A 27,245-nucleotide genomic window follows, 5' to 3' on the forward strand; every position below is an offset into this window, starting at 1 on the left:
AAAGCTTTGGATTGGATTGATGAAAAGTGAAAGGAGAGAATATAGCTTATGTTATAGTCTCCAAGAAATAAAAATCCCTGCATAAAACAGAAAATTGATTCACACATACAGGGCTGCCTGAAGACTTTCATAGTAAAGATTTTAAGGTGGTGTCTGAGCCTCCCTGCATCATTGAAAAACTTTGCTCCTTACATGATGGTTTGGTATTGGAAGCCAAGGGCATAAAAGAGCATTTCTGGAAGCCCTATGTGAGGAAACTTTTTGAGAAAAAGGTATGCATCTAGTTTAAAAACATTATGTTTCATAAATAATTTCTCAATGATCTGTTGCTTGCACTTAGCATCAGTTATCTTTTCTTGTAGATTCTAAAGGGAAAGGAAGAAAATCTGATGGGCTTTCTAGATCCTGGAAACTTTGGAGAAAGCTTGTGAGTTTTGTAGAACAATAGCATCGGTAATTCCAGAGCTTGCTGCATACAGAGGGTCCATTAGTCTGCTCTCTGTCCGTCATTCAGGCTGGCTGTTAAAACTTAGCTCTGTCACTGGTAATGGTATGAGGTTCACATCTACAAATCACCATACTGTATTCTCCAAATTGATAAATATGTACTGCCATTTCCATGGACAGTTATATGCACAATATGGATATAAAATTGCAACAGTAAATCAGTTTTTAATTTTTGTTTTTAATATTGTAAGAGTGGAGGTAGTGTGCTGCTGCCCTTAGGAGGCACTTTTCACATCTAATTTCTAAAATAACGGCATGTAACAGATTCAAGCCATTGCCCACATTTAGATTATTATGTCTTGATTTAATAAATGGGGAGATGGCCAAGCATGTAGCTGCTGAACCCTGGTTTATCCTGGCCTTAACCACATTTAATGAAAGATTTCCTGATTTAATAGCTTGCTTACTATTTTGAGGAAGTATGTGTTAGCTTATGAGAGCCAGTGTGGCATAGTGGTTAGAGTGTTGGACTATGACCTGGGAGACCAGGGTTCAAATCCCCACACAGCCATGAAGCTCACTGGGTGACCTTGGGCCAGGAACTGCCTCTCAGCCTCAGAGGGAGACAATGGTAAAACCACCTCTGAATACTGCTTACCATGAAAACCCTATTCATAGGGTCGCCATAAATTGGGATCAACTTGAAGGCAGTCCATTTCCATTTCATGTGTTAGCTTAGTGGTAACTGTAAAATATCTTATAGAAGGAATAAGCTATATCTGTCTTAACACTTTGGAGGGATTCTAACCTTATGTGACTTTTCTCATGATAGAGAAGGCAAAAGACATAGGAAGACATTTTTCACTGCAGTAGAGGTTTCAATTGCTTTGTGGCTGTGGCTTATAGACACTTCCTACTGCTCTGTCATATATTTTGAGTGTTCAGCGCTTCTCTTTTTTCCCTTCTGTGCTGTAGCAAAGCCATCAACAAGGCCTATGAGGAGTACATATTATCAGTTGGAAATCTAGATGAGCGGATATTTCTTGGAGAAGATGCAGATGAAGAAATAGGAACCCTGCGAAGATGCTTAAATACAACCTCAGGCATGGAAACAGCTGAAAGGGTTCAAGTGAAATATAATCTGCAGGAGCATTTTGAACGAGTGAGTATAACATGGTCTCTTATGCATTCTGTTGGATGGATTGTTGTGTGTCTCCAGATGTTGCTGAACTCCTATCAGCCCTAGCGAGTGTGGTCAATGGCCAGGGATGATGGGAGTTGTAGTTCAGCAACTTCTGACGGGCCAAAGGTTCCTCATACCTGCCTTACAGCAATTATAGTAGCATGTTGCCTATGGTAAGAGAATGGAATTTCATGTCTGGTCTTGTATTTGTGTTTCCCCGGAGTATTTCCAGTCCCTATTCAAAGTAATGGTGTTGAGCTTTAAGGCTGTAAATGGCTTGAGCCAAAACTCTTTATTGGACTGCCTGCATCCATGCTATCCTGCCCTTACTTTAATATCTGCTTTGGAAGCTTTTCTGGTGTGCTCACCCCTTATCTCAGCAAGGTGGGTGGCCACAACAGAGAGGTCCTTCTTTATGGTGGCCCCACAGCTGTAGAACACCCTCACATTAGACCAACGCCAAATCTCTATGCTGCAGGATTTTCGGAAGGCCCTGAAGACGTTTTATCTTTTTCAACTGTCCTTCCAGGCATGATGCTTTTTAGCTCACAGTCTAACTCCATTATTATTTGTGACATATCCTTTCTGGTTCTGTATTTTGTATGTGTAGTGTTGCTTTGTGACATTATAAAGTTTTAAATTGTGTAGTGTTTTTATCTTTTGTTTTGCTTGTAAGCCACTTTGGATGGGCATTGGATGTCCAGAAAAGCAACCTTAAAATATTTTAACTAAATAAAAATGAAAATATAATTTATTTTTATGTAATAGATTATAGCTATGTTAGGTCCTAAAATATTTTCATGTTGTTGTTGATTAGGCAAAATCCTTTAGAATATCAACGCCTCTTACTGGCCGAAAGTATATAAAGGAGAGTGACCCTTGTGTGAGTCCCGTTTCAATAGCCACATACAGCTTGACCAGACTTCATACAATGCTGACAGGCCTGAAAAATGCCCCTAGTGAAAATCTGGAGCAAATTCTCAGGTCAGTAGAATTATGGGTTTGAAAATAGTTTTGATAAAAGGGTCCATTTGCTGTAACATGCCTGGAATGTTACAGACTAGAAATCCAAATATAGAAACTAAGACTTTTTAGATCATTTGAAAGAATATGATGTGATTTCACTTCCAGATAGATGGTGTTGTGATTACATCCGTGTGAATGGCGTTGGGATTTTTTGTCCTTCTGCCAGCATACCCATCTAGAGGTGATGGTACAGCTAGTCAAGAGCTTAGTTTTATATTCTTCCTCCTATGTGCCAAAAATTGAACTGCCTGTTTGTGGATTATTAATGTTGACATTGGTATTGAAATTTAGAGTTCCCAGCTGACTCCAATTTTGTTCAGTGCCTGCTTAGCCACTGTAGCCTGTAACAAGGAGGCTAAGACAACTTGCCTTAAAGCAATACTTTACAAAACAACTAGCCCAATTTTGCTATTACTTCCTAAATCCTTATAGGAGATTTTAACACTGAGATATGCAATTGAAAAGAATATGATTGGGAGGCATATGGCTTGCACTTTACAGCCCAAGTAGTCCCACTGATTTCATTCATGGAGGGATACAATTCTTGGAGTAACTCTCTTTTTAAGATTACATACTGGTCTTGGATAAAAGAATAGCACCTGTTTTTATAACTGGCATTTAATGGTATTGGTTTATCATGGCAACTCGGTTTAGGTGGGGAACAATGCAACACAACAATATGAAGTAAGCTTGCAAAACAAAACATGCACGTTTCATACTCGGTCTTCAAAAATATTTCAATGAACAATTCTTGAATAAAAACTATTACTGCCTGACATTATAAGGAACCATATCATCCTTTTCTTCTTAATTTGCAAATCGGAAATTATTCATCTGTTCTTGTCAGGGCTTGCTCTAGGGATCCCTCTTTGTCAATTGCCAACAGAGTGAAGGAAATGTATGAAATTTATTGTCAAAGAAAACAGTCTCAAGGAGACCCTGGTAGCTTCTCCAAAGGTAAGGCCACACTGTGCTCATGTATTAAACAACTTTCATTGTGTTTTGGTGGTCCCTGTATGAAGGGCGATGGGTGTTTGAAATCCACCTTGCCTTTGCAAATGTGGTGTTCTATATGAACATTGATTTCACTGAAAATAGTCAATGTAGTCTAGTTCATGACTATGTTTGTAAATTCTATTTGTTTCAAGGGATTTAATGCTATTTTTAATGGCAGTTGATGAAACCTAGCCCAAAGTCTGGCTCTTGAATTTCTTTTCTTAATATGGATAGCCAATTTTTAAAAAATATATTGCAGATATTGTTGGAAAACATTTTCGTCTTGCTGAGATCCTTTACTATAAGGTATTAGAGTCTGTCATTGAGCAAGAAAAGAGAAGACTAGGAGATGCTGATTTATCTGTAAGTAAGTTCAGTGGAATAGTTTGTAGAACTGTTTGTCTTTTATTTGAAATTAAATTAACTGATGCAAAACAGAATACTTAAGGTGGAACCAAAGGCTAGTCCTACTCAGAGTGGACCCATTGAAGTTAATAGACATGACTAACTTGGATTCATTAATTTGAATGGGTCTACTCTGAGTAGATCTTAGTGGGATACAACCCATAGTTGTAGTATGAACTGTGATCATTAAGATATAAGATGACACTTATCAAGCTGACACAGTACATTCAACCTGCAGTTTAGTTGCTTTTCTGCAGGGTTTTTAAGATTGTCTAACATGGTAGCTCATGCAGACATAGTGTCAAACTTTAATGAAGATTCTGTTCCTTTGTGATCAAAGCAATTTTCCCTGTTCTATACAATAGCACAATCCTCCTCCTAAAATGCTACATAAACTACAGTTTCCATGAGTAAATAAGACAGCCATTTTTAAAGCGTGATGCAATCCTGACACACAAATATAAATTGCACTGTGCTAATATTTTCTCTTTTTTATACTAGGCAATCCTGGAGCATGATGTGTTTCACAGGTCTCTCATGGCTTGCTGCCTTGAGATAATTATTTACTCTTACAAAGCAACTGACAGTTTCCCATTCGTCACAGATATATTTGATGTTCCTGCCTTTCACTTTTATAAGGTGAATTCTTTTTTAACATTTTCTCTAACGTGGAAAAGTAAGCAAGAATAATTTTAAATTTACTAACAAATTAATGTATTTTTATTTTTAAAACACTATTGAATTTTACAGCAACTTTCAAAACATACAATGTATGCTAGCTCAAACTTGGAATATTTATTACAGGTGATAGAGATTCTGATTAGAGCAGAAGATGGCCTTTGCAGAGAAGTGGTGAAGCATCTCAATCATATTGAAGAGCAAATTCTAGAGAATCTGGCATGGAAAGTGGAATCTCCATTGTGGGAGAAAATCAGAGCAAATGAAAATAAAGTTCCCACCTGTGAGGAGGTAAAATATGAGGTTTATCTTTCTCGTGTATATTGTTTTAGCCCTTAACTATTTATTCTGGATAGGTACCTCTTAGATTTTAATAGAAATCTTTTGATAAACACTGAATTAATATTTGCAAAAATAAATTACTTATAACTAACTTTCCATTATATTCAAACTTAGGGTTAACCAGGGTTTTCCAAAACTATTGTTCAAATTACAGTTTGTAAAGGCTGGGTTAGCATCAGCCATAATTTGTGCTAGATTAAAACCATGGTTTGCGGCAATTTTAGTAAGAACTAACTCCTATGTTTTTAGGTAATGCCATCTCAGTATTTTGAAAGGTCAAATGGGAACAGTGTGGCAGGTTCCCCATTAACTCCAAGGAGACTAAATGAGGTTCGTGCCGAAACTGGAGCATTGGGAAAAGGTAAGATTTTGCAAATATTACAGGTGGTGTGTAGACAAGAAATGACAAACTCAATATTGTATAGAAAACATGGTGTAGAAAAAGAAGTAGTCTTTCAAATACATCCCAGCCCAGTGAGAGAGAAATCTCCCAAACAAGTTTAAAAAAGCTCTCTCTGCCCCCCATGGGCAGGGTGCCTAGCATTTATCTCAAAGTTACAAACAAACATCATTGAGTATGTAAAAGATATGAAAAAAGCAAACAAAGCTATGGGTGGTGCATTAGTGGGGTATCTTTGCATGGGGCAAAAACATACCAGGCCTAGGTGTGTTTTTTGGTTACTTCAGAATCTTTCCCAACTGGCCGACCACAAACGGTTCTATTCTATTCCTAGTACTTAGCTACTTTCAGAAGTGGCCAGTGTCTGCACAGCTGTCTTCTCAGAAATAACTTTTCCATCAGGCCAAGGAGGTATGTGAGAGCAAAATGGATGCCAAAGACAAGATGGATTCCAGTTGTTCAATTTTTCCTCCATGCCACCAACTTGGTGCCTTTAAAAGAGGATTAGACAAATTAATGGACAGTAATGGTATCAGTGGCTATTAGCCATGATGGCTATGCTCTGCTTCCACGGTTGGAGGCGGTATGCTTGTGAATACCAGGTGCTAGAAACCACAGGAGGGGAGCACAGGAGGGGAGATTGATCTTGCACTCAGGTCCTGCTTGTGGGCTTCCCATGGGCATCTGGTTGGCCACTGTGAGAACAGGATGCTGGACTATATGGGCCACTGGTGTGATCCAGCAGGCTTTTCGTATGTGCTTATTACTTAATACCCCCCTGTGGTAGGTGGCATTTGTCATGTTGAGATGACCACCAGCTGTCACCTTCTGTCCATGTATTCAGAAGAAATATTCTCTTCTTGAGAATGACACAGTAGGACTTCCGGGAAGTGGTGCTGGCTGGTGGTTGTCTCTGAGGGAGCTCTGCCTCAGAGGAAGCTTTTTTCAGGTTAAAAGCCAGCCAAGAGGAATCTTGGACTGGCTTAAATGTTCTCCAAGGTATAGGAGAACCGATCAGATCTTCCACAAGACTTCGTTGAGCTGTCGGCGGCTGGAATTGATCAGGAAATTCCTGAGATAAGAAGGCAAGCCGATCGGCTGAAGACGGAGTCAGGAATTCCACGCAAGCTGAACTGGAATAAAGCGAAGCGTTTTTTCTTCTCTCAAAAAAAAACGTTCTTAACCAGCGAGCCCACTTCTGCCTAAACCTTATCATTCGGCTTAAATTACTGCAATAAAAGGGATTTGTTTATGAATCAGCAATTGAGAAACCTGGGTGAGTCATACTTTTTCTCTTTTAAATATAATTAAGGAAGAAAGAAAATATAAACAACTTATATACTTTTTTTACGACAAAAAGCTGGCTTGAATTTGGACTTTTAAAGTTTAAAAACGGATGAGAGGTAATTATTATATTTTGGACTATTTTTCTCTTTGGACTATTTCTTGTTGGATGAATCCGCTGCTCGTATATGCTACTAATTGTTTAGTCTTGGCAACCAGAATTGTTTTGCATTCTTGGAAGCAGATAAGGACTGTGTTGTGCTGGCTGGATTTCAATAATAGGCCTGGAATATTAACTCTTCTTTTTGGTGGAGGGAAAAAAAGAAAAGAAATAGACTGCCCTTAGGTTCTGAAACAGTGATTAATATTAGAAATTAAAGGCCTCTTTTTGAAAATGACAACTAAAAAAACAACCAAGGCCCAGGGGCGAAGAGGTTCTATTGATACACAGGAAGAGGATATACCCCCAGAAATGTTTCAAAAAATAATGGAAGGGATTAATGCTATAAAACAGGAAATGAAACAGGAAATGAAAACTGAATTGACAGATATAAAAGACTATATTAAAACACAAGTGGATGAGATTAAAGGGACAATTGGGCAAATAAAGGAAGATGCAAAAAATACTAAAGAAAAGGTACAAACCTTGGAGAATAGAACAGATATACTAAATCTGGAACTAGAAAAAAATTTGGACTATTTAGCTGTGACTGAAATGAGAAATAAAGAGCATTGTTTGAGATTCCGTGCAATCCCTGAGGAAACAGGTGAAGACATTAGAGATAAAATTGTTAATGCTTTAGTAAAATTTCTGGACTTGAATGAAGATAGGATGGAATTTGAAATAGACAAAGTTTATAGAATTAACTCCAGATATGCAACAATGAAAAAAATTCCAAGAGATGTGCTTGTTCATTTCGTAAAGAAGACGACCAGAGATATGGTTTTACAGCAACACTTTAAATATACCTTTAAAATTGATGGTAAGGAAATACTGGTGATGAAGGAAATTCCTATTAGACTTTTACGTAAGAGAAAAGAATATGCTTTCCTTACAGAAAAACTTAAGCAATGCAAAATTCAATTTAGGTGGGACGTTCCAGAAGGAGTGATTTTTACATTCAGACAACAGAAATACAGACTGAATACTGTTCAAAAAGCAAGGGACTTCTTGAGAAAAGCTTCAAAAGATATGGAAGAAGATAAACTCAAAGATATGGATATAGTTCCTGGGAAACAAAGTCAACAAGGATATGCAGAGGAGGGGAAGGAAGATGATGGCTCAAAAGGAGCATCAGGCAAATTTTAAAATACACGCTTAATGATGGATTACAAATACCTAACTTGGAATATAAATGGAGCCAACACGGCGCAGAAGAGAAAGAAAGTGTTTCATTATTTGAAAAAATTAAAATTGGATATAATTTGTTTACAAGAAACTCATATTCAGAAGAAAGATTCCAAATATTTGATTTGTAAAAATTTGGGTGAAGAATTTATTTCAGCTGGACCAAAAAAAAAAAATGGAGTTGTTCTCTATATTAACCCACAATTGCTTCCTAAATTGGTATTATTGGACGATAGTGGTAGATTTGTGGGGGTTGAAATTACTTTACAAGGTACAAACATTTTGATAGTGGGTATTTATGCCCCCAATGAAGATAAAACAAGGTTTTATACAGGACTTATGGAAAAATTGTCAGAGTTTTCATATGAGCATTGGTGTGTCATGGGTGACTGGAATGGGGTAATCTCACCAAAAATTGATAGGCTTTCTGAAAAAAATATCAAAGAGACACAAGGTAAATTACCGAAGATTTGTTTTGAACTCATGGAACATTTAGAATTGGTGGATACCTGGAGATATATAAATGATAATGCAAAGGAATTTACTTATTTTTCAGAAAGACATAAAACATTTTCGAGGATTGATATGATTTGGATGTCAAAAATTTTAGCGAAGGATATTTTTAAAATGGATATATTACCAAAAACTTTTTCGGACCACAATCCTGTGATATTAACTTTAAAAAAAAAAAATCTTGGATTTAGATGGAGACTAAATGAATCTTTATTACAGAATGATAAAGTAGTACAAGAATGTAAGAAGAAATTAAAGGAGTTCTTTGAATATAATTTATATAAAGGAACAAGTGAAAATATTGTTTGGGATACTAGTAAGGCATTTATGAGGGGATACTTTATTAAATGTAATTCTGAATTAAAAAAAAAGAAACAACAGAAAATGCAATTAATTTTGGAAGAAATAAAACAAAAAGAGGAAGAATTGAAAAAGAATCCAGCTAAAGTTTCTATTGTAAATCAAATTAAAATGTTACAGAAGCAAGTATCAATGTTGACAGTTAGAGAAATTGAAAGGAAATTAAATTTTGCTAAACAAAGGACTTTTGAATTTGCAAATAAACCTGGGAAATGGTTAGCATATAAATTAAGAAAAGAACGTCAAAAAAATATTATTTTAAAGATACAAGAAGGAGATGAGACGCTGACAGATAATGTAAAAATCAAAAAGATTTTTCATCAATATTACTCAACATTGTATAAGTGTCAAGAAATTCCATCTGAAAAAATAGAAGAGTATTTATCTAAACAGAATTTGCCGAAAATTACAGATTTTCAGAGACAAGTTATTAATGGCCCTATTACGTCAAGAGAGATATCTGAAGCTATAAATAAAATTAAATTAGGAAAGGCGCCAGGACCAGATGGGCTATCTGCAATGTATTATAAATGTTTGGAGGAAGAACTCTTGCTACCCTTACAGTCTACAATGAATTCTATTTTGCAAGAGGGAAAGATACCGGATAGTTGGAAAAATGCTAATATAACATTAATACCTAAAGAGGACCAAGATTTAACTAAAACAAAAAATTATCGGCCAATATCTCTACTGAATAATGACTATAAAATTTTTACAATGATTTTGGCTGAAAGATTGAAAATAATATTGCAACAATTTATTCAGGAAGATCAATCAGGGTTTTTACCTAAAAGACAATTACGTGACAACGTCAGGAATGTTTTGAATGTGTTGGAATATTTAGAACAACGAAATGATAAACAAGCAGCTCTGATTTTTTTAGATGCTGAAAAAGCATTTGATAATTTGAATTGGAAATTTATGTTCCAGGTTTTGGAGCAAATGGATTTTGGAGACAACTTTATAAAATGGATCAGATCGATTTATACATCACAGAAGGCCCAGATAATTGTTAATGGAGACTTAACGGATTCATGTGAAATACAAAAGGGTACAAGACAGGGATGTCCATTATCTCCCCTTCTATTTATTCTGGTTTTAGAAGTGCTGCTTAGAGATATAAGGCAAGATAAAAGGATTTCGGGATTAAAAATAAAAAAAGAAGAATATAAATTGAGAGCATTTGCTGATGATTTGATAATTGTACTAGAAAACCCTTTGGAAGGAATTCATATATTGATGGACAAATTAAAAGAATTTGGACCGTTAGCAGGATTTAAGATCAACAATCAAAAAACAAAGATGTTGGTGAAAAATTTAACTTTAAGGGAACAGAAAGAGTTAATGGACAAGACAGATTTTACAATAGAAAAAAAGTTGAAATATCTAGGCATCATCATGACAAATAAAAACTCAAAGCTGTTTCATAATAATTACGAAAAATTATGGACAGAGATTAAGAAAGACTTGCTAAGATGGGATAAACTACAACTGTCATTAATGGGTAGAATATCTGTGATAAAAATGAATGTATTACCGAGAATGATGTTTTTGTTTCAAACAATACCTGTAATATCCTCTGATTTACCTTTTAAACAATGGCAAAAAGATATTTCTAAATTTGTATGGCAAGGAAAAAAACCAAGAGTTAAATTTAAATTACTTCAAGACGCTAAAGAAAGAGGAGGACTGGGATTACCAAATTTGAGACTTTATTTTGCTGCCTGCTGTTTAGTCTGGATAAAGGAATGGATCTTATTGAGGAATAAAAGACTATTGGATTTGGAGGGCCACAATCTGAAGTGGGGATGGCATGGATATCTATGGTATGACAAAGTAAAAGTAAACGTAGACTTTAACAATCATTTTATAAGACGTTCTCTGTTGAAAATATGGAATAGATACAAACCAAGGTTTTATTCGAAAATACCATTATGTGTCTCAAGTCAAGAAGCGTTTTATAGAAGAGAAATGTCTGGAAAAGAGAAATGGTTAACTTATCAAGAACTATTAGAAAATGTACATGGAGAATACACAATGAAAGAGAGAGAACAATTGATAAAGGAAGGATATAGTTTTCATTGGTTTGCCTATTTACAATTGTTAGAAAGATATAAAATGGACAAGAAAATGTATGGGTTTGAAATAAGTAAATCTGATTTTGAAATAGGTTTGTATACAAATGATGAAAACATAATTGCAAAAATGTATAAACTTTTATTGAAAATGGATATGGAGGAAGAACAAGTAAAAGAGTGCATGGTAAAGTGGGCAAAAAATTTTGGTCATAACATACAAATGGATCAATGGGAAAATATGTGGAAAAAAGGCTTGAAATTTACATTATGTTATAATCTTAAAGAAAATTTTTATAAAATGATGTACCGTTGGTACATGACTCCAGAAAAGCTGTCAAAAATGTATAGTAATGTCTCTAATGTTTGTTGGAAATGTAAACAACAAGAAGGATCTTTTTATCATATGTGGTGGTCATGTAAAAAGGCGAAATTATTCTGGGCACAGATAGGTAGGAAGATGCAAAAAATTTTAAAGATAAATATTCAGTCAAAACCAGAATTTTTTTTACTGGGTTTTATGGATAAACAAATAGAAAAGAAATATGGAAGAATATTATTATATATGATTACGGCAGCAAGATTATTATATGCACAAAAGTGGAAAATGGAATCAATACCAACAATGGAAGAATGGCTACTGAAATTAATGGACTTAGTAGAAATGGATAAATTGACGTGTTTACTTAGAGAAAAATCGACAGATACATTCCTTAAGGATTGGAAGCCTCTCTTAGACTTTTTGTTGAAAGATCAAAATAAAATGATGATACTGGGATTTGATGATTAATTAAGACAGCTTATGGAGAAAAGGGATTCTGTATGTACATATTAAGGGACAGGTTTGATGTATATTATATACTTATAGCTGATCTGTGACAAATCGGAAGTCAACCATTTTATTTTTATTTTTTGTTGTAGTATTGTTATGTTTTTTCTTACTTTGTTTTGTTTGTTTTTTGGAAAAATTTGAATAAAAACTATATTAAAAAAAAAAAAAGAGAATGACACAGTAAAATAAATGGAAATGAGTCTTTGGTTTGGCCTTTCAGTGGGATTAAGCTTTTAACAAGAAGCAATTGCTGTATATGTGTAATTATATATCTCCCCCCCTTTCCTTTTATATCTGCAGTCCTATCATCTTCTCCAACGACACTTTATGAGAGATACAACTCTCCAACAAGCAATCCTACCAGAAGAAGGCTGTTTGTTGATAACGACAACCCCACTGAAGCTACTCAGACACCTGTGAGGGTCTCCCAACAGCCTGTGATCAGTACAATGTCTGTTCAGAATGTGTCCACAGAAACAATACCTGTTACTCCAGTGCCTGGGCAGACTTTAGTAACTGTAGCAACTGCAACTGTAACTGCAAATAACGGGCAGACTGTTACAATACCAGTACAAGGTAAGGAGGGTGTTTGATTATGAATGCATGGTCTTTGTAAGATATCAGAAATAACCACTGAGTTGGCTCCTCGGGACCATTAGAGGGGTGAGGATTGTAGCAATGTGGGCCAAGAGGAAAATAGGAAACAAACTGTGAAGCAGAGCAGAACAAAGTTGGAACAAGTCTATGGGTATCTTGATCTGCAGCAGTTGACATACTGCTGTCAGATCCAGCCACAGAAGCAGTGGCTTCATCACAAAAATATTTTGATATATTTCCTTTGTCTTCTCTGAAGTGTTGGCTGTAACGCCAAGGGGTAAGAATAGATGAGAAAGTAAAATTTAGATTTTCCAGCCTGCAAGCTACTTGCAATCCTAGAGTTAAATTGGCCTTTTTTCTTGTTATGTTGAATATGTCCATATCCATATATTTCTTTGAGTAATAGACAGCTTTTGTTCCAAATGTATTTGAGTTTTACAAAGCACTTCTGGATTTTTCTCCCCACTATCCCTCTGCAGCTTTTATTTACTTTTTTCCTTTTCCATATACAGGCATTGCCAATGAAAATGGAGGAATAACGTTCATTCCAGTTCAAGTCAACGTAAGTGGGCAGGCCCAGCCCCTGTCCAGTGCCATCCAGCCTCTCAGTGCACAGACCCTTGCTGGGACTCTGAGTACTCAACAAATGACTGGCATAGCCCTTCAGTTACAAGGCCAGTTGCAACAGATTGCCCTTCCCGGAGAGCGACAAAAGCAGCAACTCAGCACTAGCAGTGCTAAATCCAGGAAGGCCGGCTCACTCTCACTCTTCTTTAGGAAGGTACATCCAGCATAGAAAGTCACATAATGCCACAACATGCAGGCTTGTCTGGAAACACTAACAAGCTTGCTTTCTTAAAGAGTATAGTTAGATAGGGAGATCTGAAGGATTCATACTCAAACCATTTTTTATGGACTGCCCTGCCCACCTTAAAATCAGAGTCAACATTGTTCCAGCTGATTTTATGATAGCATTGAGAACTAAAGTGCGGCCCAGATATTTGAACTTTAATCCCCAATCATCAGTCAACAAATGTGTTCAGACATAATTAGGCTGAACTTTGTGTAAGATTCTACATTTCATGATGGTGGTTTAGAAGGAAGAGGCTGTGGTACCTCTTCACATTTATACACGGTGCTGTCCCACAACTTCATGTCTTTTTGAATCTACGAAGTGCATCCTAGGTTGTCACCCATCCAGATCTTCTCTCAGAAGGGTATATCTCTTCCTCCCCTCTCATCCCTTTGTGTCCCCTAGCTTTGCTGCACTCATTCTAAAAGAGGAATTTGTTCTTGCTTGCTCTTTCAGCTCCATAGAGACCTATCTAGTCACCTTTTTGAGAAATAATGGATAGTTGAAGTGGAATGTTGTTAATAAAATCAGGTATACATAATTCTAAGAAAGACAGCTGACATGGTTTAGGCTGGTAACCGTAGTAGAGTATTGTTTTTATAATTGAGGTATTTGTATTTTTTATATCAATCAAGTGGTTATTACAGCCTATTGACCAATAAAGAAAAGTACAAAATATAAAATACAAAGTTACAGACTCAGTAGGACCAGTTATTAACACTATCAACAATCGCAGCAGGTCAGAGATAAATGACATCATTTAGATATTTTGCCACTTGTTCAGTAATAGATTTATTAGTCTTCTCAAGGAAGGTACTCAAAGCATCTCCTATAATCAACCAAGGAACTTCCTCATAAGAATTATGCATTCTCTTAACAGCACTTATCCTTGATGGGAATCACTGAAGGGTAAAACGTTAAAACAGAAAAACAAAACTGCTCTTCTATACTTAGGTATAGTAAGAATTTTTTTGCATACATTTGTTAGAGGCATACCAAGACAGGACCAGTGATCATTGTGTGAGCTGATATGAAATGCAGAATTTTAAAAACACCTAGTGTAGGCTAATTCTGACAGTGTCTCCTCCCTCTACTAGGTATTTCACTTAGCAAGTGTCCGTCTGCGGGATCTTTGTCTTAAACTGGATATTTCAGATGAGCTAAGGAATAAAATCTGGACATGCTTTGAGTTTTCCTTGGTACAATGCTCTGAGCTCATGATGGACCGGCATTTAGACCAGCTCTTAATGTGCGCTATTTATGTAATAGCAAAGGTAAAGCTTCACAAAAAGTATTGGGGGGATGGGACTAAATAACTTGAACAAGAGATCTAGTAACTTAGGTAATTTGTTGTTTTTTAGGTTACAAAAGAGGACACATCATTTCAGAATATCATGCGCTGCTATCGGACCCAGCCACAAGCTAAGAGCCACGTAAGCAATTTTCGATTGAAAATAACATTTAAACCACACCCAGTAGGATTATTTATGAGGCATTATTTATTATTATTTTCCATCTTAGATGTTTCAGTTTCAATATTTTGCTAATTATATGTGAAATAAACATGTGAAATCAGACCACGGTCAATTTCAGGCATCGGAAAACTTTCTAGTTCAATTTGTTATTCTAGAAAGCCCACATCACTGTGTATAGTGCGTGCAGACATGGAACATTATGACTCAGTAGGAATGCCCCTTTGGAATGAAAAGCCTAGATCATAATTGCAACAGTTCATGTAGCTGAGCATGTATTGAATTTTCCATAAAAGAAATTAATACATTTACATGTGGGAAGGGCCATAACTTAGTGGCGGAGCATCTGCCTTGCATGCAGAAGGTCCCCAGTTCAATCCCCAGCATCTCAAGGTAGAGCTGGAAGAGGATCCTGCCTGAAACCCGGGAGAGTTGCTGCCACTCAGTGTAGACAATACTGAGTTAGATGGACCAATGGTCTGACACAGTATAAGGCAGCTTCCTGGGTTCCTACATTCAAAGCCTTTGTTCATACTAGACAAGGGAGTAGTCTTCTGTAATTCATCTCCTTAATCTGCCACAACTTTTGCTTTTTGAAGGTGTATCGTAGTGTCTTGATTAAAGGCAGAAGACGAAGATACTCAGGCAACAGTGACATCAACAACCAACAGAATTCCCCAACTGAGAGACATAAAGATAGAAGTAAGTGGCTGTAATAGTTCTAAAACTTTGATAAGTGCCTCTTTAGAATTAAAGTAAAACAAGCATATTAATGAATATGCAATATTCATTTTTAAAAAATGATGTCTCCACAATCCTTTATTTTAATCTCTTAAAAAAGCTTACTCCTGCATAACATGAACTTGAATCCTGGCAATACAGAGGCACTATGGGCGAGTGGTTCCCATCTCCAAGAAATTGGTCAGCTGCCTGTCCTGGATGGGGTTGCACTCCCTCTGAAGAAGGAGGTACGCAGTCTGGGGATGCTTCTGGACCCAGCTCTGTCACTGGAGGCCCAGGAGTCTCAATGGCTAGAATTGCCTTTTATAAGCTGCACCTGGTAAGACAACTACGAGCATTCCTGGGCTAGGAGAACTTGGCGACTTCAAGACTGGATTACTGCAATGCATACTATGTGGGCCTTCCCTTGCACTTGACCCAAAAACTGCAGTTAGCGGAGAATGCTGCAGCCAGATAGCTGACAAGAATGAGACCCTGTCAGTATACACTTCTGCTCAGAGATCTGCACTGGTTGCCAGTTTGTTACTACACCAAGTTCAAGATGTTAGTATGGATATATAAAGCCCTTCACAGTTTGGGACCAGTTTACTTGTGGAACTGCCTTACCCGATATGTGCCCACTCAAGAACTTCGATCTGTGGAACAGGCACTGTTACATAATACTCATTTAACACTTGTAAGAAATGGTTCTTTTAGTGTGGCAGTAACTTCTCTTTGGAACTCCCAAGCCTGTTGCCATCAGACAGGTGCCTTTGTTGTATTCTTTTCAGCATTTGCTTAAAACGTTTTGTTTAGGCAAGCCTATCCAGACACATGGATGCTGATGTGTTTAAATCTTTTTAGTTTGTTGTTTTTAATAGTTTCAAAAATGTTTTAATTGTTTTTAACTGTTTTATTGATAATTTTCATATATTTTGTAAACTGCTTAGAGGTTTTACAAGAGGTATTATAAATTTTGTTAAATAATATAACTGGCCTCTTCTTTAAAGAAAAATCTCCACCAATTCATGGAAGAAAGGAACAGAAATGTGGAGGCACACACTGCCGCTCGGGTGGGGGGATTTTTCAGCTGGAGGGCTGCATTCCTTTCTGAACAACCTTATGGGGACCACTTGCCATTTGGCCACAGAGGTTCACCAGCCCTGCTCTATCCAAAGGCATCCTGAAAATGCCTGCAGTTGTAGGCCCACTTACTTGGGAGTAAGCCCCATTGAACACAGTAGGGTTTACTTCCATGAGCATGTATAGGATTTGCACTACATGTGAAAGAGGGATCAGAATACTCAAGAATGTCACATGCTTCCTGTAAACTTCCTTCAACTGCATGTTAAGACACTTGTTGAGCAGAGATGCACTTGAATTCAAAGAATATTTTTAGTTCATAGTTTCAATAGTTCTCTATGCCATGTTTTCCAACAAAAACAATATGAAAAAGTGGCTGGGCTGTGGATTTCCTACATCTGCTCTAAAGGGTTATTGATAGGGACTTGTTAAAGATTATCCAAGGGCAATTGGAAAATATAGAATAGTTGTTGTTGTGATATGTATGCTTTGTTTAGTAGGTTGTTTCTATTTAGCAATCCTATCCAGTGAACTTTGTTAAAAACTTTCATTGTGTCTTCACAGCAAGCAGAGACTCTAGTCCAGTGATGAGATCTAGTAGCACCCTCCCAGTACCCCAACCCAGTAGTGCCCCCCCTACTCCAACACGCTTGACTGGAGCCAACAGTGAAATTGAGGAAGAAGAGCGTGGGGACCTGATTCAGTTTTATAACAATGTCTACAGTGACCGAATTAAAGACTTTGCCCTGAAATACTCTTCAACCAATGGAGTAAGTAGCCTTTCCTTCTTCTCAGGAATGACTAAGTGGCTTCTAATTGCCTCATTAAAATAAATATGCTTTAAAAACAGTAATCTTAGTTGTGAAGGATCCATTTTTTTGTTGCTGCATGTTTACCCAAAAGTTGAGGGGAGAAAATACTATATTGTGTTAAAAGGCCTTATTCCATCTCTAGAAATGGTATTGCTAGTAAAGCCTACTCTGCATGTAGACATTGTTATGCTAAGGCTGAATCTCAGTAGTAATAGTAGTTCGGTAATTAATAGTATTTGTTGTTTTTGAGAAAAAACACCACCACATTATTTGCGGGGAAGGGCTGCAAAACTCATTGATACAGTTGTTGCAAGCTGCCTTGGTTTCCAACCCTACGTCACAGGGTTGCTGGAAAGATTCCATGTACACACACACTGGAGATGTAAAAATACATACACTCTATATAATAGTTTATTGTCAAAACCAGTTGGTCATTGCAGAACTTTAAAAAAAAAATCATTAGTTTCCTACCAAATAAAAGCATTGACCTTTGGGTGAAGGATGGGTAATAAATTCTAGTTCTAATAATAATTCTAAGTAAGCCCTGCCTAGTTGCTTTTTAAAAAAAGGATTGGAGGGGAGAGAAAGATTTGCAACACATTCCTTTGCGATGTTCACTCAAAAGTTCCACTGATTTACAGCACAATCCTCACCATGCCTATTCAAAAATTAAGCCCTACTGAATTCAATTGGGTTTATTCCCAGGTATGTGGGATTAGCATTGCAGCTTTAGTCCCAGAAAAGTGGGTAATGGATTAAAATTTCATATTGGGAAGGTTTTCAAAACAGGCTATGAATTAGACAAATAAACTGCCCTCTTCAACAGCCCAGTAAAATTTAAACTTGTTTGACTTGTTACAATTAGGCAAGCGTAACATATTATACACTCACTCAACTTCTGATGTGGAGTCAAACAGGAAAAGGAAACTGTTTTCAAGATTTGCAATGGTTTCTAGCTCATTTCTGGAGGTTAGCAAATCACAACCCTGACTTCACTTACTGGCTAAAAACCTGAAAGGGTGGGGATTAGAGCGGCCAGCTTCTAACAGAAGTTGCAGGGGGGAGACCGATGTTTTAGTGTATACCTCTTGAACCAGACCACCTAGAAACTTAATTTTTTTAAAATGAAAGCTAAGAGCCCGTAGATTAAGGTGACTCACCCAGAGAGGATACCCCAAAATCGGAGTCTCCGGGCAAAAACCAGACACCTGGCAACCCTATGATAAGTACATGTCCTTTAATTCTTGCTTATGTCTTGAAATAAATATAGTTAAGTCACAGCAAGAGCCTTGAATCTATTCCAAAACAGATGTTATACCTAGTCCTACTGTATGTATTCAGACTTATTGCTGTAAAAACAAAAATAAACCCTTTGAGTCATTTATTCGTGTGGATCACCATGAAATGACTTAAATGCAGGACATCCTGTTTTGTGTGCTTTGTTAATTACAGATTACTTTTACTATCTTTCTGTGGTAGGCTGAAGCTCCTCCGCTGTCTCCATATCCTTTTTTAAGAAGTGGCTCTCCACGCAGAATACAGCTGTCTCAGAATCACTCAGTTTACATTTCCCCTCACAAGAATGAGTCTGCACTTTCTCCACGTGAGAAAATATTCTACTACTTCAGCAGCAGTCCATCAAAGGTAAATACGGGCTTATGGTTAATCTCTGAAATCTGCTGTTAGCCAACAAGTGTTAAGGTTATCAGAATCAATTGTTAAGTACATTTAGCAAAATGGGTATAGCCGTAATTATAATATTTTCTTAGATTGCTGTCACACTGTAATCACATGGCAGCAGCCTAAGTGCTGCAGTCATGGCAGTAGGCTGGTGAGCAGGGGAAGCAGCCTGGGTGAGCTGCAGAGAAACGGAGGTGAGGTTAGGTGAGTGCTGGAGGAGCATGAGTGGGCCAGTGGTGGCCTCTGCACACCAACGCCTGGAGGCAGTAGGTGGATGGGCAAGAGGGTGAGGGGTGCCTAGGGTTCCTGTTCCTGGGATTGGCATGCAAAGTGCACAGGGGTGGAAGCTCCTAGTATATAGAGAAGCTAAATGAATTCTTTGCATCTGTCTTCACAGTGGAAGATATAGGGCATATCCCTGAACCTGAACTAACATTTGCAGGAAGGGATTCTGAGGAACTGAGACAAATAGTGGTAACGAGAGAGGAAGTTCTAAGCTTAATGGACAATATAAAAACTGACAAATCACCGGGCCCGGATGGCATCCACCCGAGAGTTCTCAAAGAACTCAAATGTGAAATTGCTGATCTGCTAACTAAAATATGTAACTTGTCCCTTTTGTCCTCCTCCGTGCCTGAGGACTGGAAAGTGGCAAATGTAACGCCAATCTTCAAAAAGGGATCCAGAGGGGATCCTGGAAATTACAGGCCAGTTAGCTTAACTTCTGTCCCTGGAAAACTGGTAGAAAGTATTATTAAAGCTAGATTAACTAAGCACATAGAAGAACAAGCCTTGCTGAAGCAGAGCCAGCATGGCTTCTGCAAGGGAAATCCCTGTCTCAGTAACTTATTAGAATTCTTTGAGAGTGTCAACAAGCATATAGATAGAGATGATCCAGTGGACATAGTGTACTTAGACTTTCAAAAAGCGTTTGACAAGGTACCTCACCAAAGGCTTCTGAGGAAGCTTAGCAGTCATGGAATAAGAGAAGAGGTCCTCTTGTGGATAAGAAATTGGTTAAGAAGCAGAAAGCAGAGAGTAGGAATCAACGGACAGTTCTCCCAATGGAGGGCTGTAGAAAGTGGAGTCCCTCAAGGATCGGTATTGGGACCTGTACTTTTCAACTTGTTCATTAATGACCTAGAATTAGGAGTGAGCAGTGAAGTGGCCAAGTTTGCTGATGACACTAAATTGTTCAGGGTTGTTAAAACAAAAAGGGATTGCGAACAGCTCCAAAAAGACCTCTCCAAACTGAGTGAATGGGCAGAAAAATGGCAAATGCAATTCAATATAAACAAGTGTAAAATTATGCATATTGGAGCAAAAAATCTGAATTTCACATATACGCTCATGGGGTCTGAACTGGCGGTGACCAACCAGGAGAGAGACCTCGGGATTGTAGTGGACAGCACGATGAAAATGTCGACCCAGTGTGCGGCAGCTGTGAAAAAGGCAAATTCCATGCTAGCGATAATGAGGAAAGGTATTGAAAATAAAACAGCCGATATCATCATGCCGTTGTATAAATCTATGGTGCGGCCGCATTTGGAATACTGTGTACAGTTCTGGTCGCCTCATCTCAAAAAGGATATTATAGAGTTGGAAAAGGTTCAGAAGAGGGCAACCAGAATGATCAAGGGGATGGAGCGACTCCCTTACGAGGAAAGGTTGCAGCATTTGGGGCTTTTTAGTTTAGAGAAAAGGCGGGTCAGAGGAGACATGATAGAAGTGTATAAAATTATGCATGGCATTGAGAAAGTGGATAGAGAAAAGTTCTCCTCCCTCTCTCATAATACTAGAACTTGTGGACATTCAAAGAAGCTGAATGTTGGAAGATTCAGGACAGACAAAAGGAAGTACTTCTTTACTCAGCGCATAGTTAAACTATGGAATTTGCTCCCACAAGATGCAGTAATGGCCACCAGCTTGGACGGCTTTAAAAGAAGATTAGACAAATTCATGGAGGACAGGGCTATCAATGGCTACTAGCCGTGATGGCTGTGCTCTGCCACCCTAGTCAGAGGCAGCATGCTTCTGAAAACCAGTTGCCGGAAGCCTCAGGAGGGGAGAGTGTTCTTGCACTCGGGTCCTGCTTGCGGGCTTCCCCCAGGCACCTGGTTGGCCACTGTGAGAACAGGATGCTGGACTAGATGGGCCACTGGCCTGATCCAGCAGGCTCTTCTTATGTTCTTATATATTGCTCTTTGTAGCATCGTACCTTGTTGATATGGCTTGTGGGCTTTTTATTTTGTGTGTGCAACATACAAAGCAATTTCAGAATATCAAGTGTCTGCTCTTTGTTTAATTATCCAGTAAACTTGCCGAGCTCAGGGGAGGAGGTTTAATAATTCAGTAATTTGTAATTTAGTTTGCATGAGATTTGTGATTCTCTCATGTTTAACATTTAAATGAAAGATAAATACTTGTTTATAGGGCATATTACTGGAGCTTCAGAAGTAGGACTGGGGGACCTGTGGCTGTCCAGATGTTGTTGGACTCCAACATCCATCATCCCTGAGCGTTGGGATGCTCACTGGTGCTGATGGGAGTTAGGAGCCAGTAGTAACTGGAAGGGCACAAGTTCCTCATCCCTAGGTTAGAAGATTTTAAAAGAAATGTCCTTAGCTGTCATTAGGGAAGCCTACTGAAAAACGCTAAGCTCCTTCCTTATGCATTTTCCTTACCTGTGAGTAAACCCTATCAAACTCAGTGGGATTGCCATAGGATCAAGCTGTGACATACGGTTTTTTTTTATTCCTGTTGTAAAATAAATTTAGTTTCAAAACAGGATATCCTTTCCCAAGCTACCTTGATACAGGCTTTTGTTGGAATAGGGACCATCAGCAGACAGGCCCAATAACTGAAGGGCATCCCTATTCTAATTCAAATTCAACACAACATTGAGTGTATATGTACAGATTGCATGCGGCATGCCATGCGAGGCAAGAAACTTGCAGGACCAATATACCTGGTATGGCTTATAAGCAACCACTTTCAAAATTAGTCAGCTGTGAGTGCATACAGTAGTTGTGTAATCCAGATCTTAGAACAGAAAACTTTACAAATATTTGTTGTGTATGAGGTGGGGAAGGTTGTGGGGAGAGATGATTTGACTTAAATGTTGTATGTTTCAGAGGCTTCAAGAGATCAACAGTATGATTAGAACAGGGGAGACGTCAACAAAAAAGAGGGGAATTGTCCTGGAGGAAGGGGCTGAATCACCAGCCAAGCGCATCTGCTCAGAAAATCACACAGCCCTCCTGAGGAGACTACAAGATGTGGCAAATGACAGAGGTTCTCATTGACCTCAAATAGATTAACCTGTTTTGTTTGTTGTTCTCTGCCAGCTGGTACGGGGCCAGTAGTGACAGAGCCTGCAGTCTTTGTATCTTTGAGGCACTTTCCATGGAGAAATGAAGTATTTGAGCCCTTACCAAGGATGCACTGCTTTTGGTACCAGATGAACTGAGGCTCTTGAAGAGGCTCCCCTCTACCTTGCAGCAGAGGGATGCAATGGTATAATCCTACTTAGCTGGGAAGAAGTGGAGACTGTTTCTTGATGCTTGAACAGAAAAGGTCACACCCCTGCCACTTTGGTCATTCTGAGGGAGTGGCAATTGCTACAGTTTTGACTGCAGCATTTTTAACTTATTGGCAGAAATGACTGATAAATATTAAGTCCAGTAGGAACCCATCTGACAACTATTCTTCCTACTAAATTAGTTCAGAGAGCATTTTAGTTTTTATGCTATTTGGTATGCCTATCAGTGTAATGTTTGGAATTTGTGGTATTGAAGAAAAGAGAGGTCAGATAGTGATGATGGGATCTTGGCTACCTAACTCCAGGAAACTGAGTGCTGACAATGGTTAAGACTACACTGGAGCTGGAATAGAAGTGGTATTGCAGGCAATTTTTAGGAAAAAAATAAGGTTACTCTTTCCTAGTTGTCTTTTCAGGTGCCCTTCAAATAATTAAGGTAACGTGAGGCACTCATATGTATATACACACACAACCATTTGGTTTTTTAGCTGTGCAATGTTTTAAGTGAATTCTTATCCAGAGTAGCTCTTAAATACAGCTCTAAAGCATTGTTTTGTAATGCATATTAGAGTTGTGGCTACTTCACAATGGCACTTTTTAAACATTTAAATAGCCAAACCATAATATACAAGTTGTGCCTAAATTGTATTTATTTTGAAATGAAATTAGAGTGGTAATGTTCAGCTTGTATACATATATTTTCTAGGATGTGATTACTAGCCTTCCTGCTTGATTAGCTGTAGTTAGTGTGTCTACAACAGCAGCTCTTCAAATTAAGTTATGCTTGTGTAGATTTGGCTTACAGTTATTTTGGCAACAATGCCGAAATCCAAGTACACTGCAGTGCTTAACCTATGCTAGACTATTTTACAATTTAGCACTTTTAGGAAGAAAATACACGGTGACATGTACTTGCCAGCAGTCAGTTTGAACAAGACACAACAGCTGAAATCTGTCAGAGTAAAACAAGCACATAGTGAAAAATGGAGCACAGCAGGTCATCAGATGTAGCGAGATTACTTCTGATACTGCCAGTGTTGTTGAATGGAGGCCATATTATGTATTAGCAGCAGTGTACATGTTTGCAGCAAATTTGCTACTGTTTTAACTCTTTCTAAGATAAAATCTAAACTTTTACAGCCTTCAGCAAATTTATGGAGTTTTACTTCTGCTTTATTACATGATCAGCTAACAGCTATGCACGTATGGGTAGTTCATGAAATTTCCACCAGCATATAGCTTAGGATATGGATTTCTTGTGTGAATATGGAGAATCACAGGACCTCCTTTCTCTGTGTAACATAAGCAGCAGAGCAAGGCCAGGCTCCAGCAACCTGCAGGGATGAAGAACCTAGTGCTATCCCAGTTTTGGACTACAACTCCCATCATTCCTGTCTACTGGCCATCAGGTTGGTGGAAGTTGGACAACAGCTGGAGGACATTGCTTTTCCAGCCCTAACCTATAGGAACTGGAAGCTACAGTAGATCTGTCTTAAATTGGAGCCATTGCAACTATGTTACAATAAACATGCTTTACAAAAGCACATTTATATCCTACCTTCTTCCTTGCAAGGAGTTCACGGTGTTTTTGCCTCACAACCACCCTGTGAAATAAAGTGGGTTGACAGTACCTGAGTGGAATTTTGTAGCTAGGTTGTCTTCATCCAACCCACTAGCCCACACTGGCTCTTTGCTCTGTACTTTCTATTGTGATTAATGGCAGCATTTATCTAATGTCTTGCCCATCCTTTGTTAAATTCATTAACTAGAAATCATTGCTGCCCAAGATCCTTTTAGTTAAAAATTCCAGGCATAACAATATAAGGACCTTCTGCCGGTGAGTGCCTTTCCCTTCCTTATTTAAAAGCTGCTGTGAACTATTGCACAAACAATGCAGAAGGAAAATGCACTGGGAGTCTACAAGTTAGTTTCATCACAGCCCAGCCATTAAGAAAACCACATAACAGCAAGATGGAATCCACACAGGAATAATTCAACATGGCACTCCCACTCAGCTGCAGCTGCTTGTACCAAAGACAAATGAGAGATTGTAAGATGAAAGAAGTTGTAGAGAGTATTTGAAAACATCTTTGCACATCCAGGCTGGAATCTTAAAACACGTATGACTTCACAAATGATACGTCTACAATTCACATTTACTTTTTCTTGGACTGTTCATACAAGTAGACTTGTGCCAACTATGCCCTTTTGGGAGACTTGCTCTGCTACCTGAAAAAGACTTTATATTTTTCTTTAAGTAGATTGAGGTGATGTATCACTAGGAAAGGGCAGCCTCACCCCTGTAGGACTAGACAGGTATGAACCTCTGCAACACAGCACATTCTGGTAGCCTTGGACAACCATAACAGCTAGACTGGAATTTTAAAGAAGGCTTCATACTTAGTTCTCAAGTTCATGAACAGAAATGTTTCCAAGGGACAAGAGTGACAAAAGACATTTTACTATGATTGGTCTTTTATTTTAAGATGCCACTATTAACACATTAGTCATGTCAGTCTCTAGTGCAATCATGGAGGCAACCCAGCTCTCCTTAAAGATTTTATTAAACCAAGAACTGTGCACTATTACGAGCTTTGATTTTTCTTCTAGTGGTAAAAAGCCCCAATGTCCTACGTTCCTGACGAATGTGCAGTTGAAGGCTGCCTCTAACATTACTTTGACACATCTTAAGGCCACTGGTTTAAGATGCATGCAATCATCATGAAGAAAGGGGTTATACACATATATTCTTGCCAGTCCTTTGAGATTTGCCAGTTGTGCGCCAGTTTAACTCTTCTGCTATATGATGCTTACAGGCAATTATTTCGTAGATCCAAAGATTGTGAAGCAAGTTATATTAGAAGCAGCCTGTTGTGACAAAAATCTATTGAAGGAAAGAAAATTAGATACACATCATACATGCCAATCTCAGCCTTGCTGCCCCTAAAAGGGCCAGCAGGAATCCAACTATTTACAAATTCCATATCCTAATATATTTACAATAGAAACTGATGCATTTAAAAGTTTTAAATATAGTATTTTACTCTGCTATATTAGTTTACATAAGCACAGATTACCTCTGGAAAGAGTTTTTCACACCTGCTCTTTATGTTAAAAAAACCTAGCCCTAGAAGGATTTAAAAAAAAAAAAAACTTTTAAAAGTAACCAATAAAGAACCTCGGATTATTTTAGGATCCTGAGGTATTTTATTACCCATCTGGGTGGACTTTGCTAACTGGAGTCCAGCCTCATTAAGAGCAGCTTCCATCCTGCAGTTAAAACAACACATATGTAAAACACCAAGAGTCCGAGCAATCCCATTGAGCAGGTTTACTTGAGTCATTGCTAGTGTTTAACTCTTTACTAATCCAAGTCAAGTAGGAAAACCACTGCTTTGCTGTTTGGCTCTCCCTTTACATTCCCTCTTCCTGCAGAAAGTGTTGAGTGCTTCGTCTTTCACAGGAACTAAGTGGGTAGAGTCTTTTCCTCTTTGCTGAAAGGCTGAACCGAGCCAGGCTTCACCCATGACAGGCCAGACACCTGCATGCTTTTGCACTGTTGATCCTCTGCCTTCTAGGAAGAAGAAAAACACAGAATTAAGATCATTTGCTAAGATGAAATAGAGTGCATACTCTCAATTCAACTTTAACATGTTTGTTTTGCAAGTACTTCTTCACATCGTTCTTATACAAAACACAGTTGAAAAGAATGCCCCCGCCAAAAAAACAGCACTCTACATGAACAACTGCTTCCTCATCCAACATGTTACCAATCCAAAACAAAAGAACTTGAGGGCTGTTGAGTGTTTAACATCCCTAGTTGAGTGCTAAAGTGGAAATACAGGAAGAAAAAAGGCAGGTATGATGCAGCAAGAAGCTCTCTCTAGTGAGATCATGCTTCAGGTTGTATTGTCTGACCCTTCGATCTTCCATTTTCCAGTACACAAAACAGGGACCACGTGATCACTATGTAGGGATGTGTAGGTGCATGTACAATGAGCATTTCCAGCTCAACAACAGCACTGCACAGGCAGGCATAAGAGCTGTCAACAGCAAGACTGATTAACTGGTCAAGGAGGGCCTGTTCTCACAACAACACATGCAGCATGGAGGGAAGGGAATCCACACACATTCAGTTACAGGTCTGCACAAAGTCATGTGCATAAAACTGAACTATGCACTTTTCCAGAATTCCTCATCATGCAGAGTGCACCTTATGCATACCAGCTCCATGCAGGCATACAACTGAATGCACATAGAATCTTTACTCCAGCACATTGACTCAGCCTGTACAGTCATGGGGATAAGCCGAGCCTGACTTATTAGGTGGGTTCAGGAACTCCCTTGCCACAAAGCAACAGGCACACCAAACTCTTTAGAAAGAGGAACCCCTCCTTCCTAGGCAAGACATGCCTCTTGGAGGGACTGTTAGCAAGGTCATGTGATGAAAGACATTAATTGGGAATAATCTCAACAAGGCCTTGACTTATAAAAGGAGCAACAGCCAGCAAAGTTGCCATCACCAGCTTTTCCATCTGCTGCTGCAGTACAGCTGGGACTGAGCCCCTCCTCTCAGACACCATTAGAATCAAGTGTCC

The 27,245-nt window shown here is 38.3% G+C and overlaps 2 protein-coding genes across 15 annotated transcripts in view; one reads left to right on the top strand and one right to left on the bottom strand.

Moving 5' to 3' along the window:
* The window catches only part of RBL2 (RB transcriptional corepressor like 2), a 34,315-nt gene extending 9,132 nt beyond the window's left edge, over positions 1 to 25,183 (top strand). For 2 of the 3 annotated variants that reach the window (XM_061593624.1, XM_061593626.1), the window contains 17 exons: positions 112 to 272; positions 363 to 427; positions 1,423 to 1,609; positions 2,448 to 2,614; positions 3,504 to 3,613; positions 3,912 to 4,015; positions 4,559 to 4,696; positions 4,862 to 5,026; positions 5,327 to 5,438; positions 12,190 to 12,465; positions 12,999 to 13,267; positions 14,437 to 14,613; positions 14,701 to 14,772; positions 15,411 to 15,513; positions 17,179 to 17,384; positions 18,906 to 19,070; positions 22,241 to 25,182. In XM_061593624.1, the coding sequence (XP_061449608.1) occupies positions 112 to 272; positions 363 to 427; positions 1,423 to 1,609; positions 2,448 to 2,614; positions 3,504 to 3,613; positions 3,912 to 4,015; positions 4,559 to 4,696; positions 4,862 to 5,026; positions 5,327 to 5,438; positions 12,190 to 12,465; positions 12,999 to 13,267; positions 14,437 to 14,613; positions 14,701 to 14,772; positions 15,411 to 15,513; positions 17,179 to 17,384; positions 18,906 to 19,070; positions 22,241 to 22,411 (2,648 nt within the window). In that variant the 3' untranslated portion in view covers positions 22,412 to 25,182. Of the gene's footprint in view, positions 1 to 111; positions 273 to 362; positions 428 to 1,422; positions 1,610 to 2,447; positions 2,615 to 3,503; positions 3,614 to 3,911; positions 4,016 to 4,558; positions 4,697 to 4,861; positions 5,027 to 5,326; positions 5,439 to 12,189; positions 12,466 to 12,998; positions 13,268 to 14,436; positions 14,614 to 14,700; positions 14,773 to 15,410; positions 15,514 to 17,178; positions 17,385 to 18,905; positions 19,071 to 22,240 lie in introns of all 3 variants that reach the window. The other variant, XM_061593625.1, reaches the window with a different exon arrangement.
* AKTIP (AKT interacting protein) overlaps positions 1 to 27,245 on the bottom strand; it is a 396,007-nt gene that overhangs the window by 345,732 nt on the left and 23,030 nt on the right. The window contains exon 11 of one of the 12 annotated variants that reach the window (XM_061593640.1): positions 25,105 to 26,221. The exons of 10 other annotated variants lie outside the window; for them this stretch is intronic. In XM_061593640.1, coding sequence (XP_061449624.1) covers positions 26,114 to 26,221 — 108 coding nt within the window. In that variant the 3' untranslated portion in view covers positions 25,105 to 26,113. Of the gene's footprint in view, positions 1 to 25,104; positions 26,222 to 27,245 lie in introns of those variants that run through there. One more of the 12 variants, XM_061593629.1, reaches the window with a different exon arrangement.

Source organism: Rhineura floridana, chromosome 13, assembly GCF_030035675.1.
Source record: "Rhineura floridana isolate rRhiFlo1 chromosome 13, rRhiFlo1.hap2, whole genome shotgun sequence".
Taxonomy (NCBI): domain Eukaryota; kingdom Metazoa; phylum Chordata; class Lepidosauria; order Squamata; family Rhineuridae; genus Rhineura; species Rhineura floridana.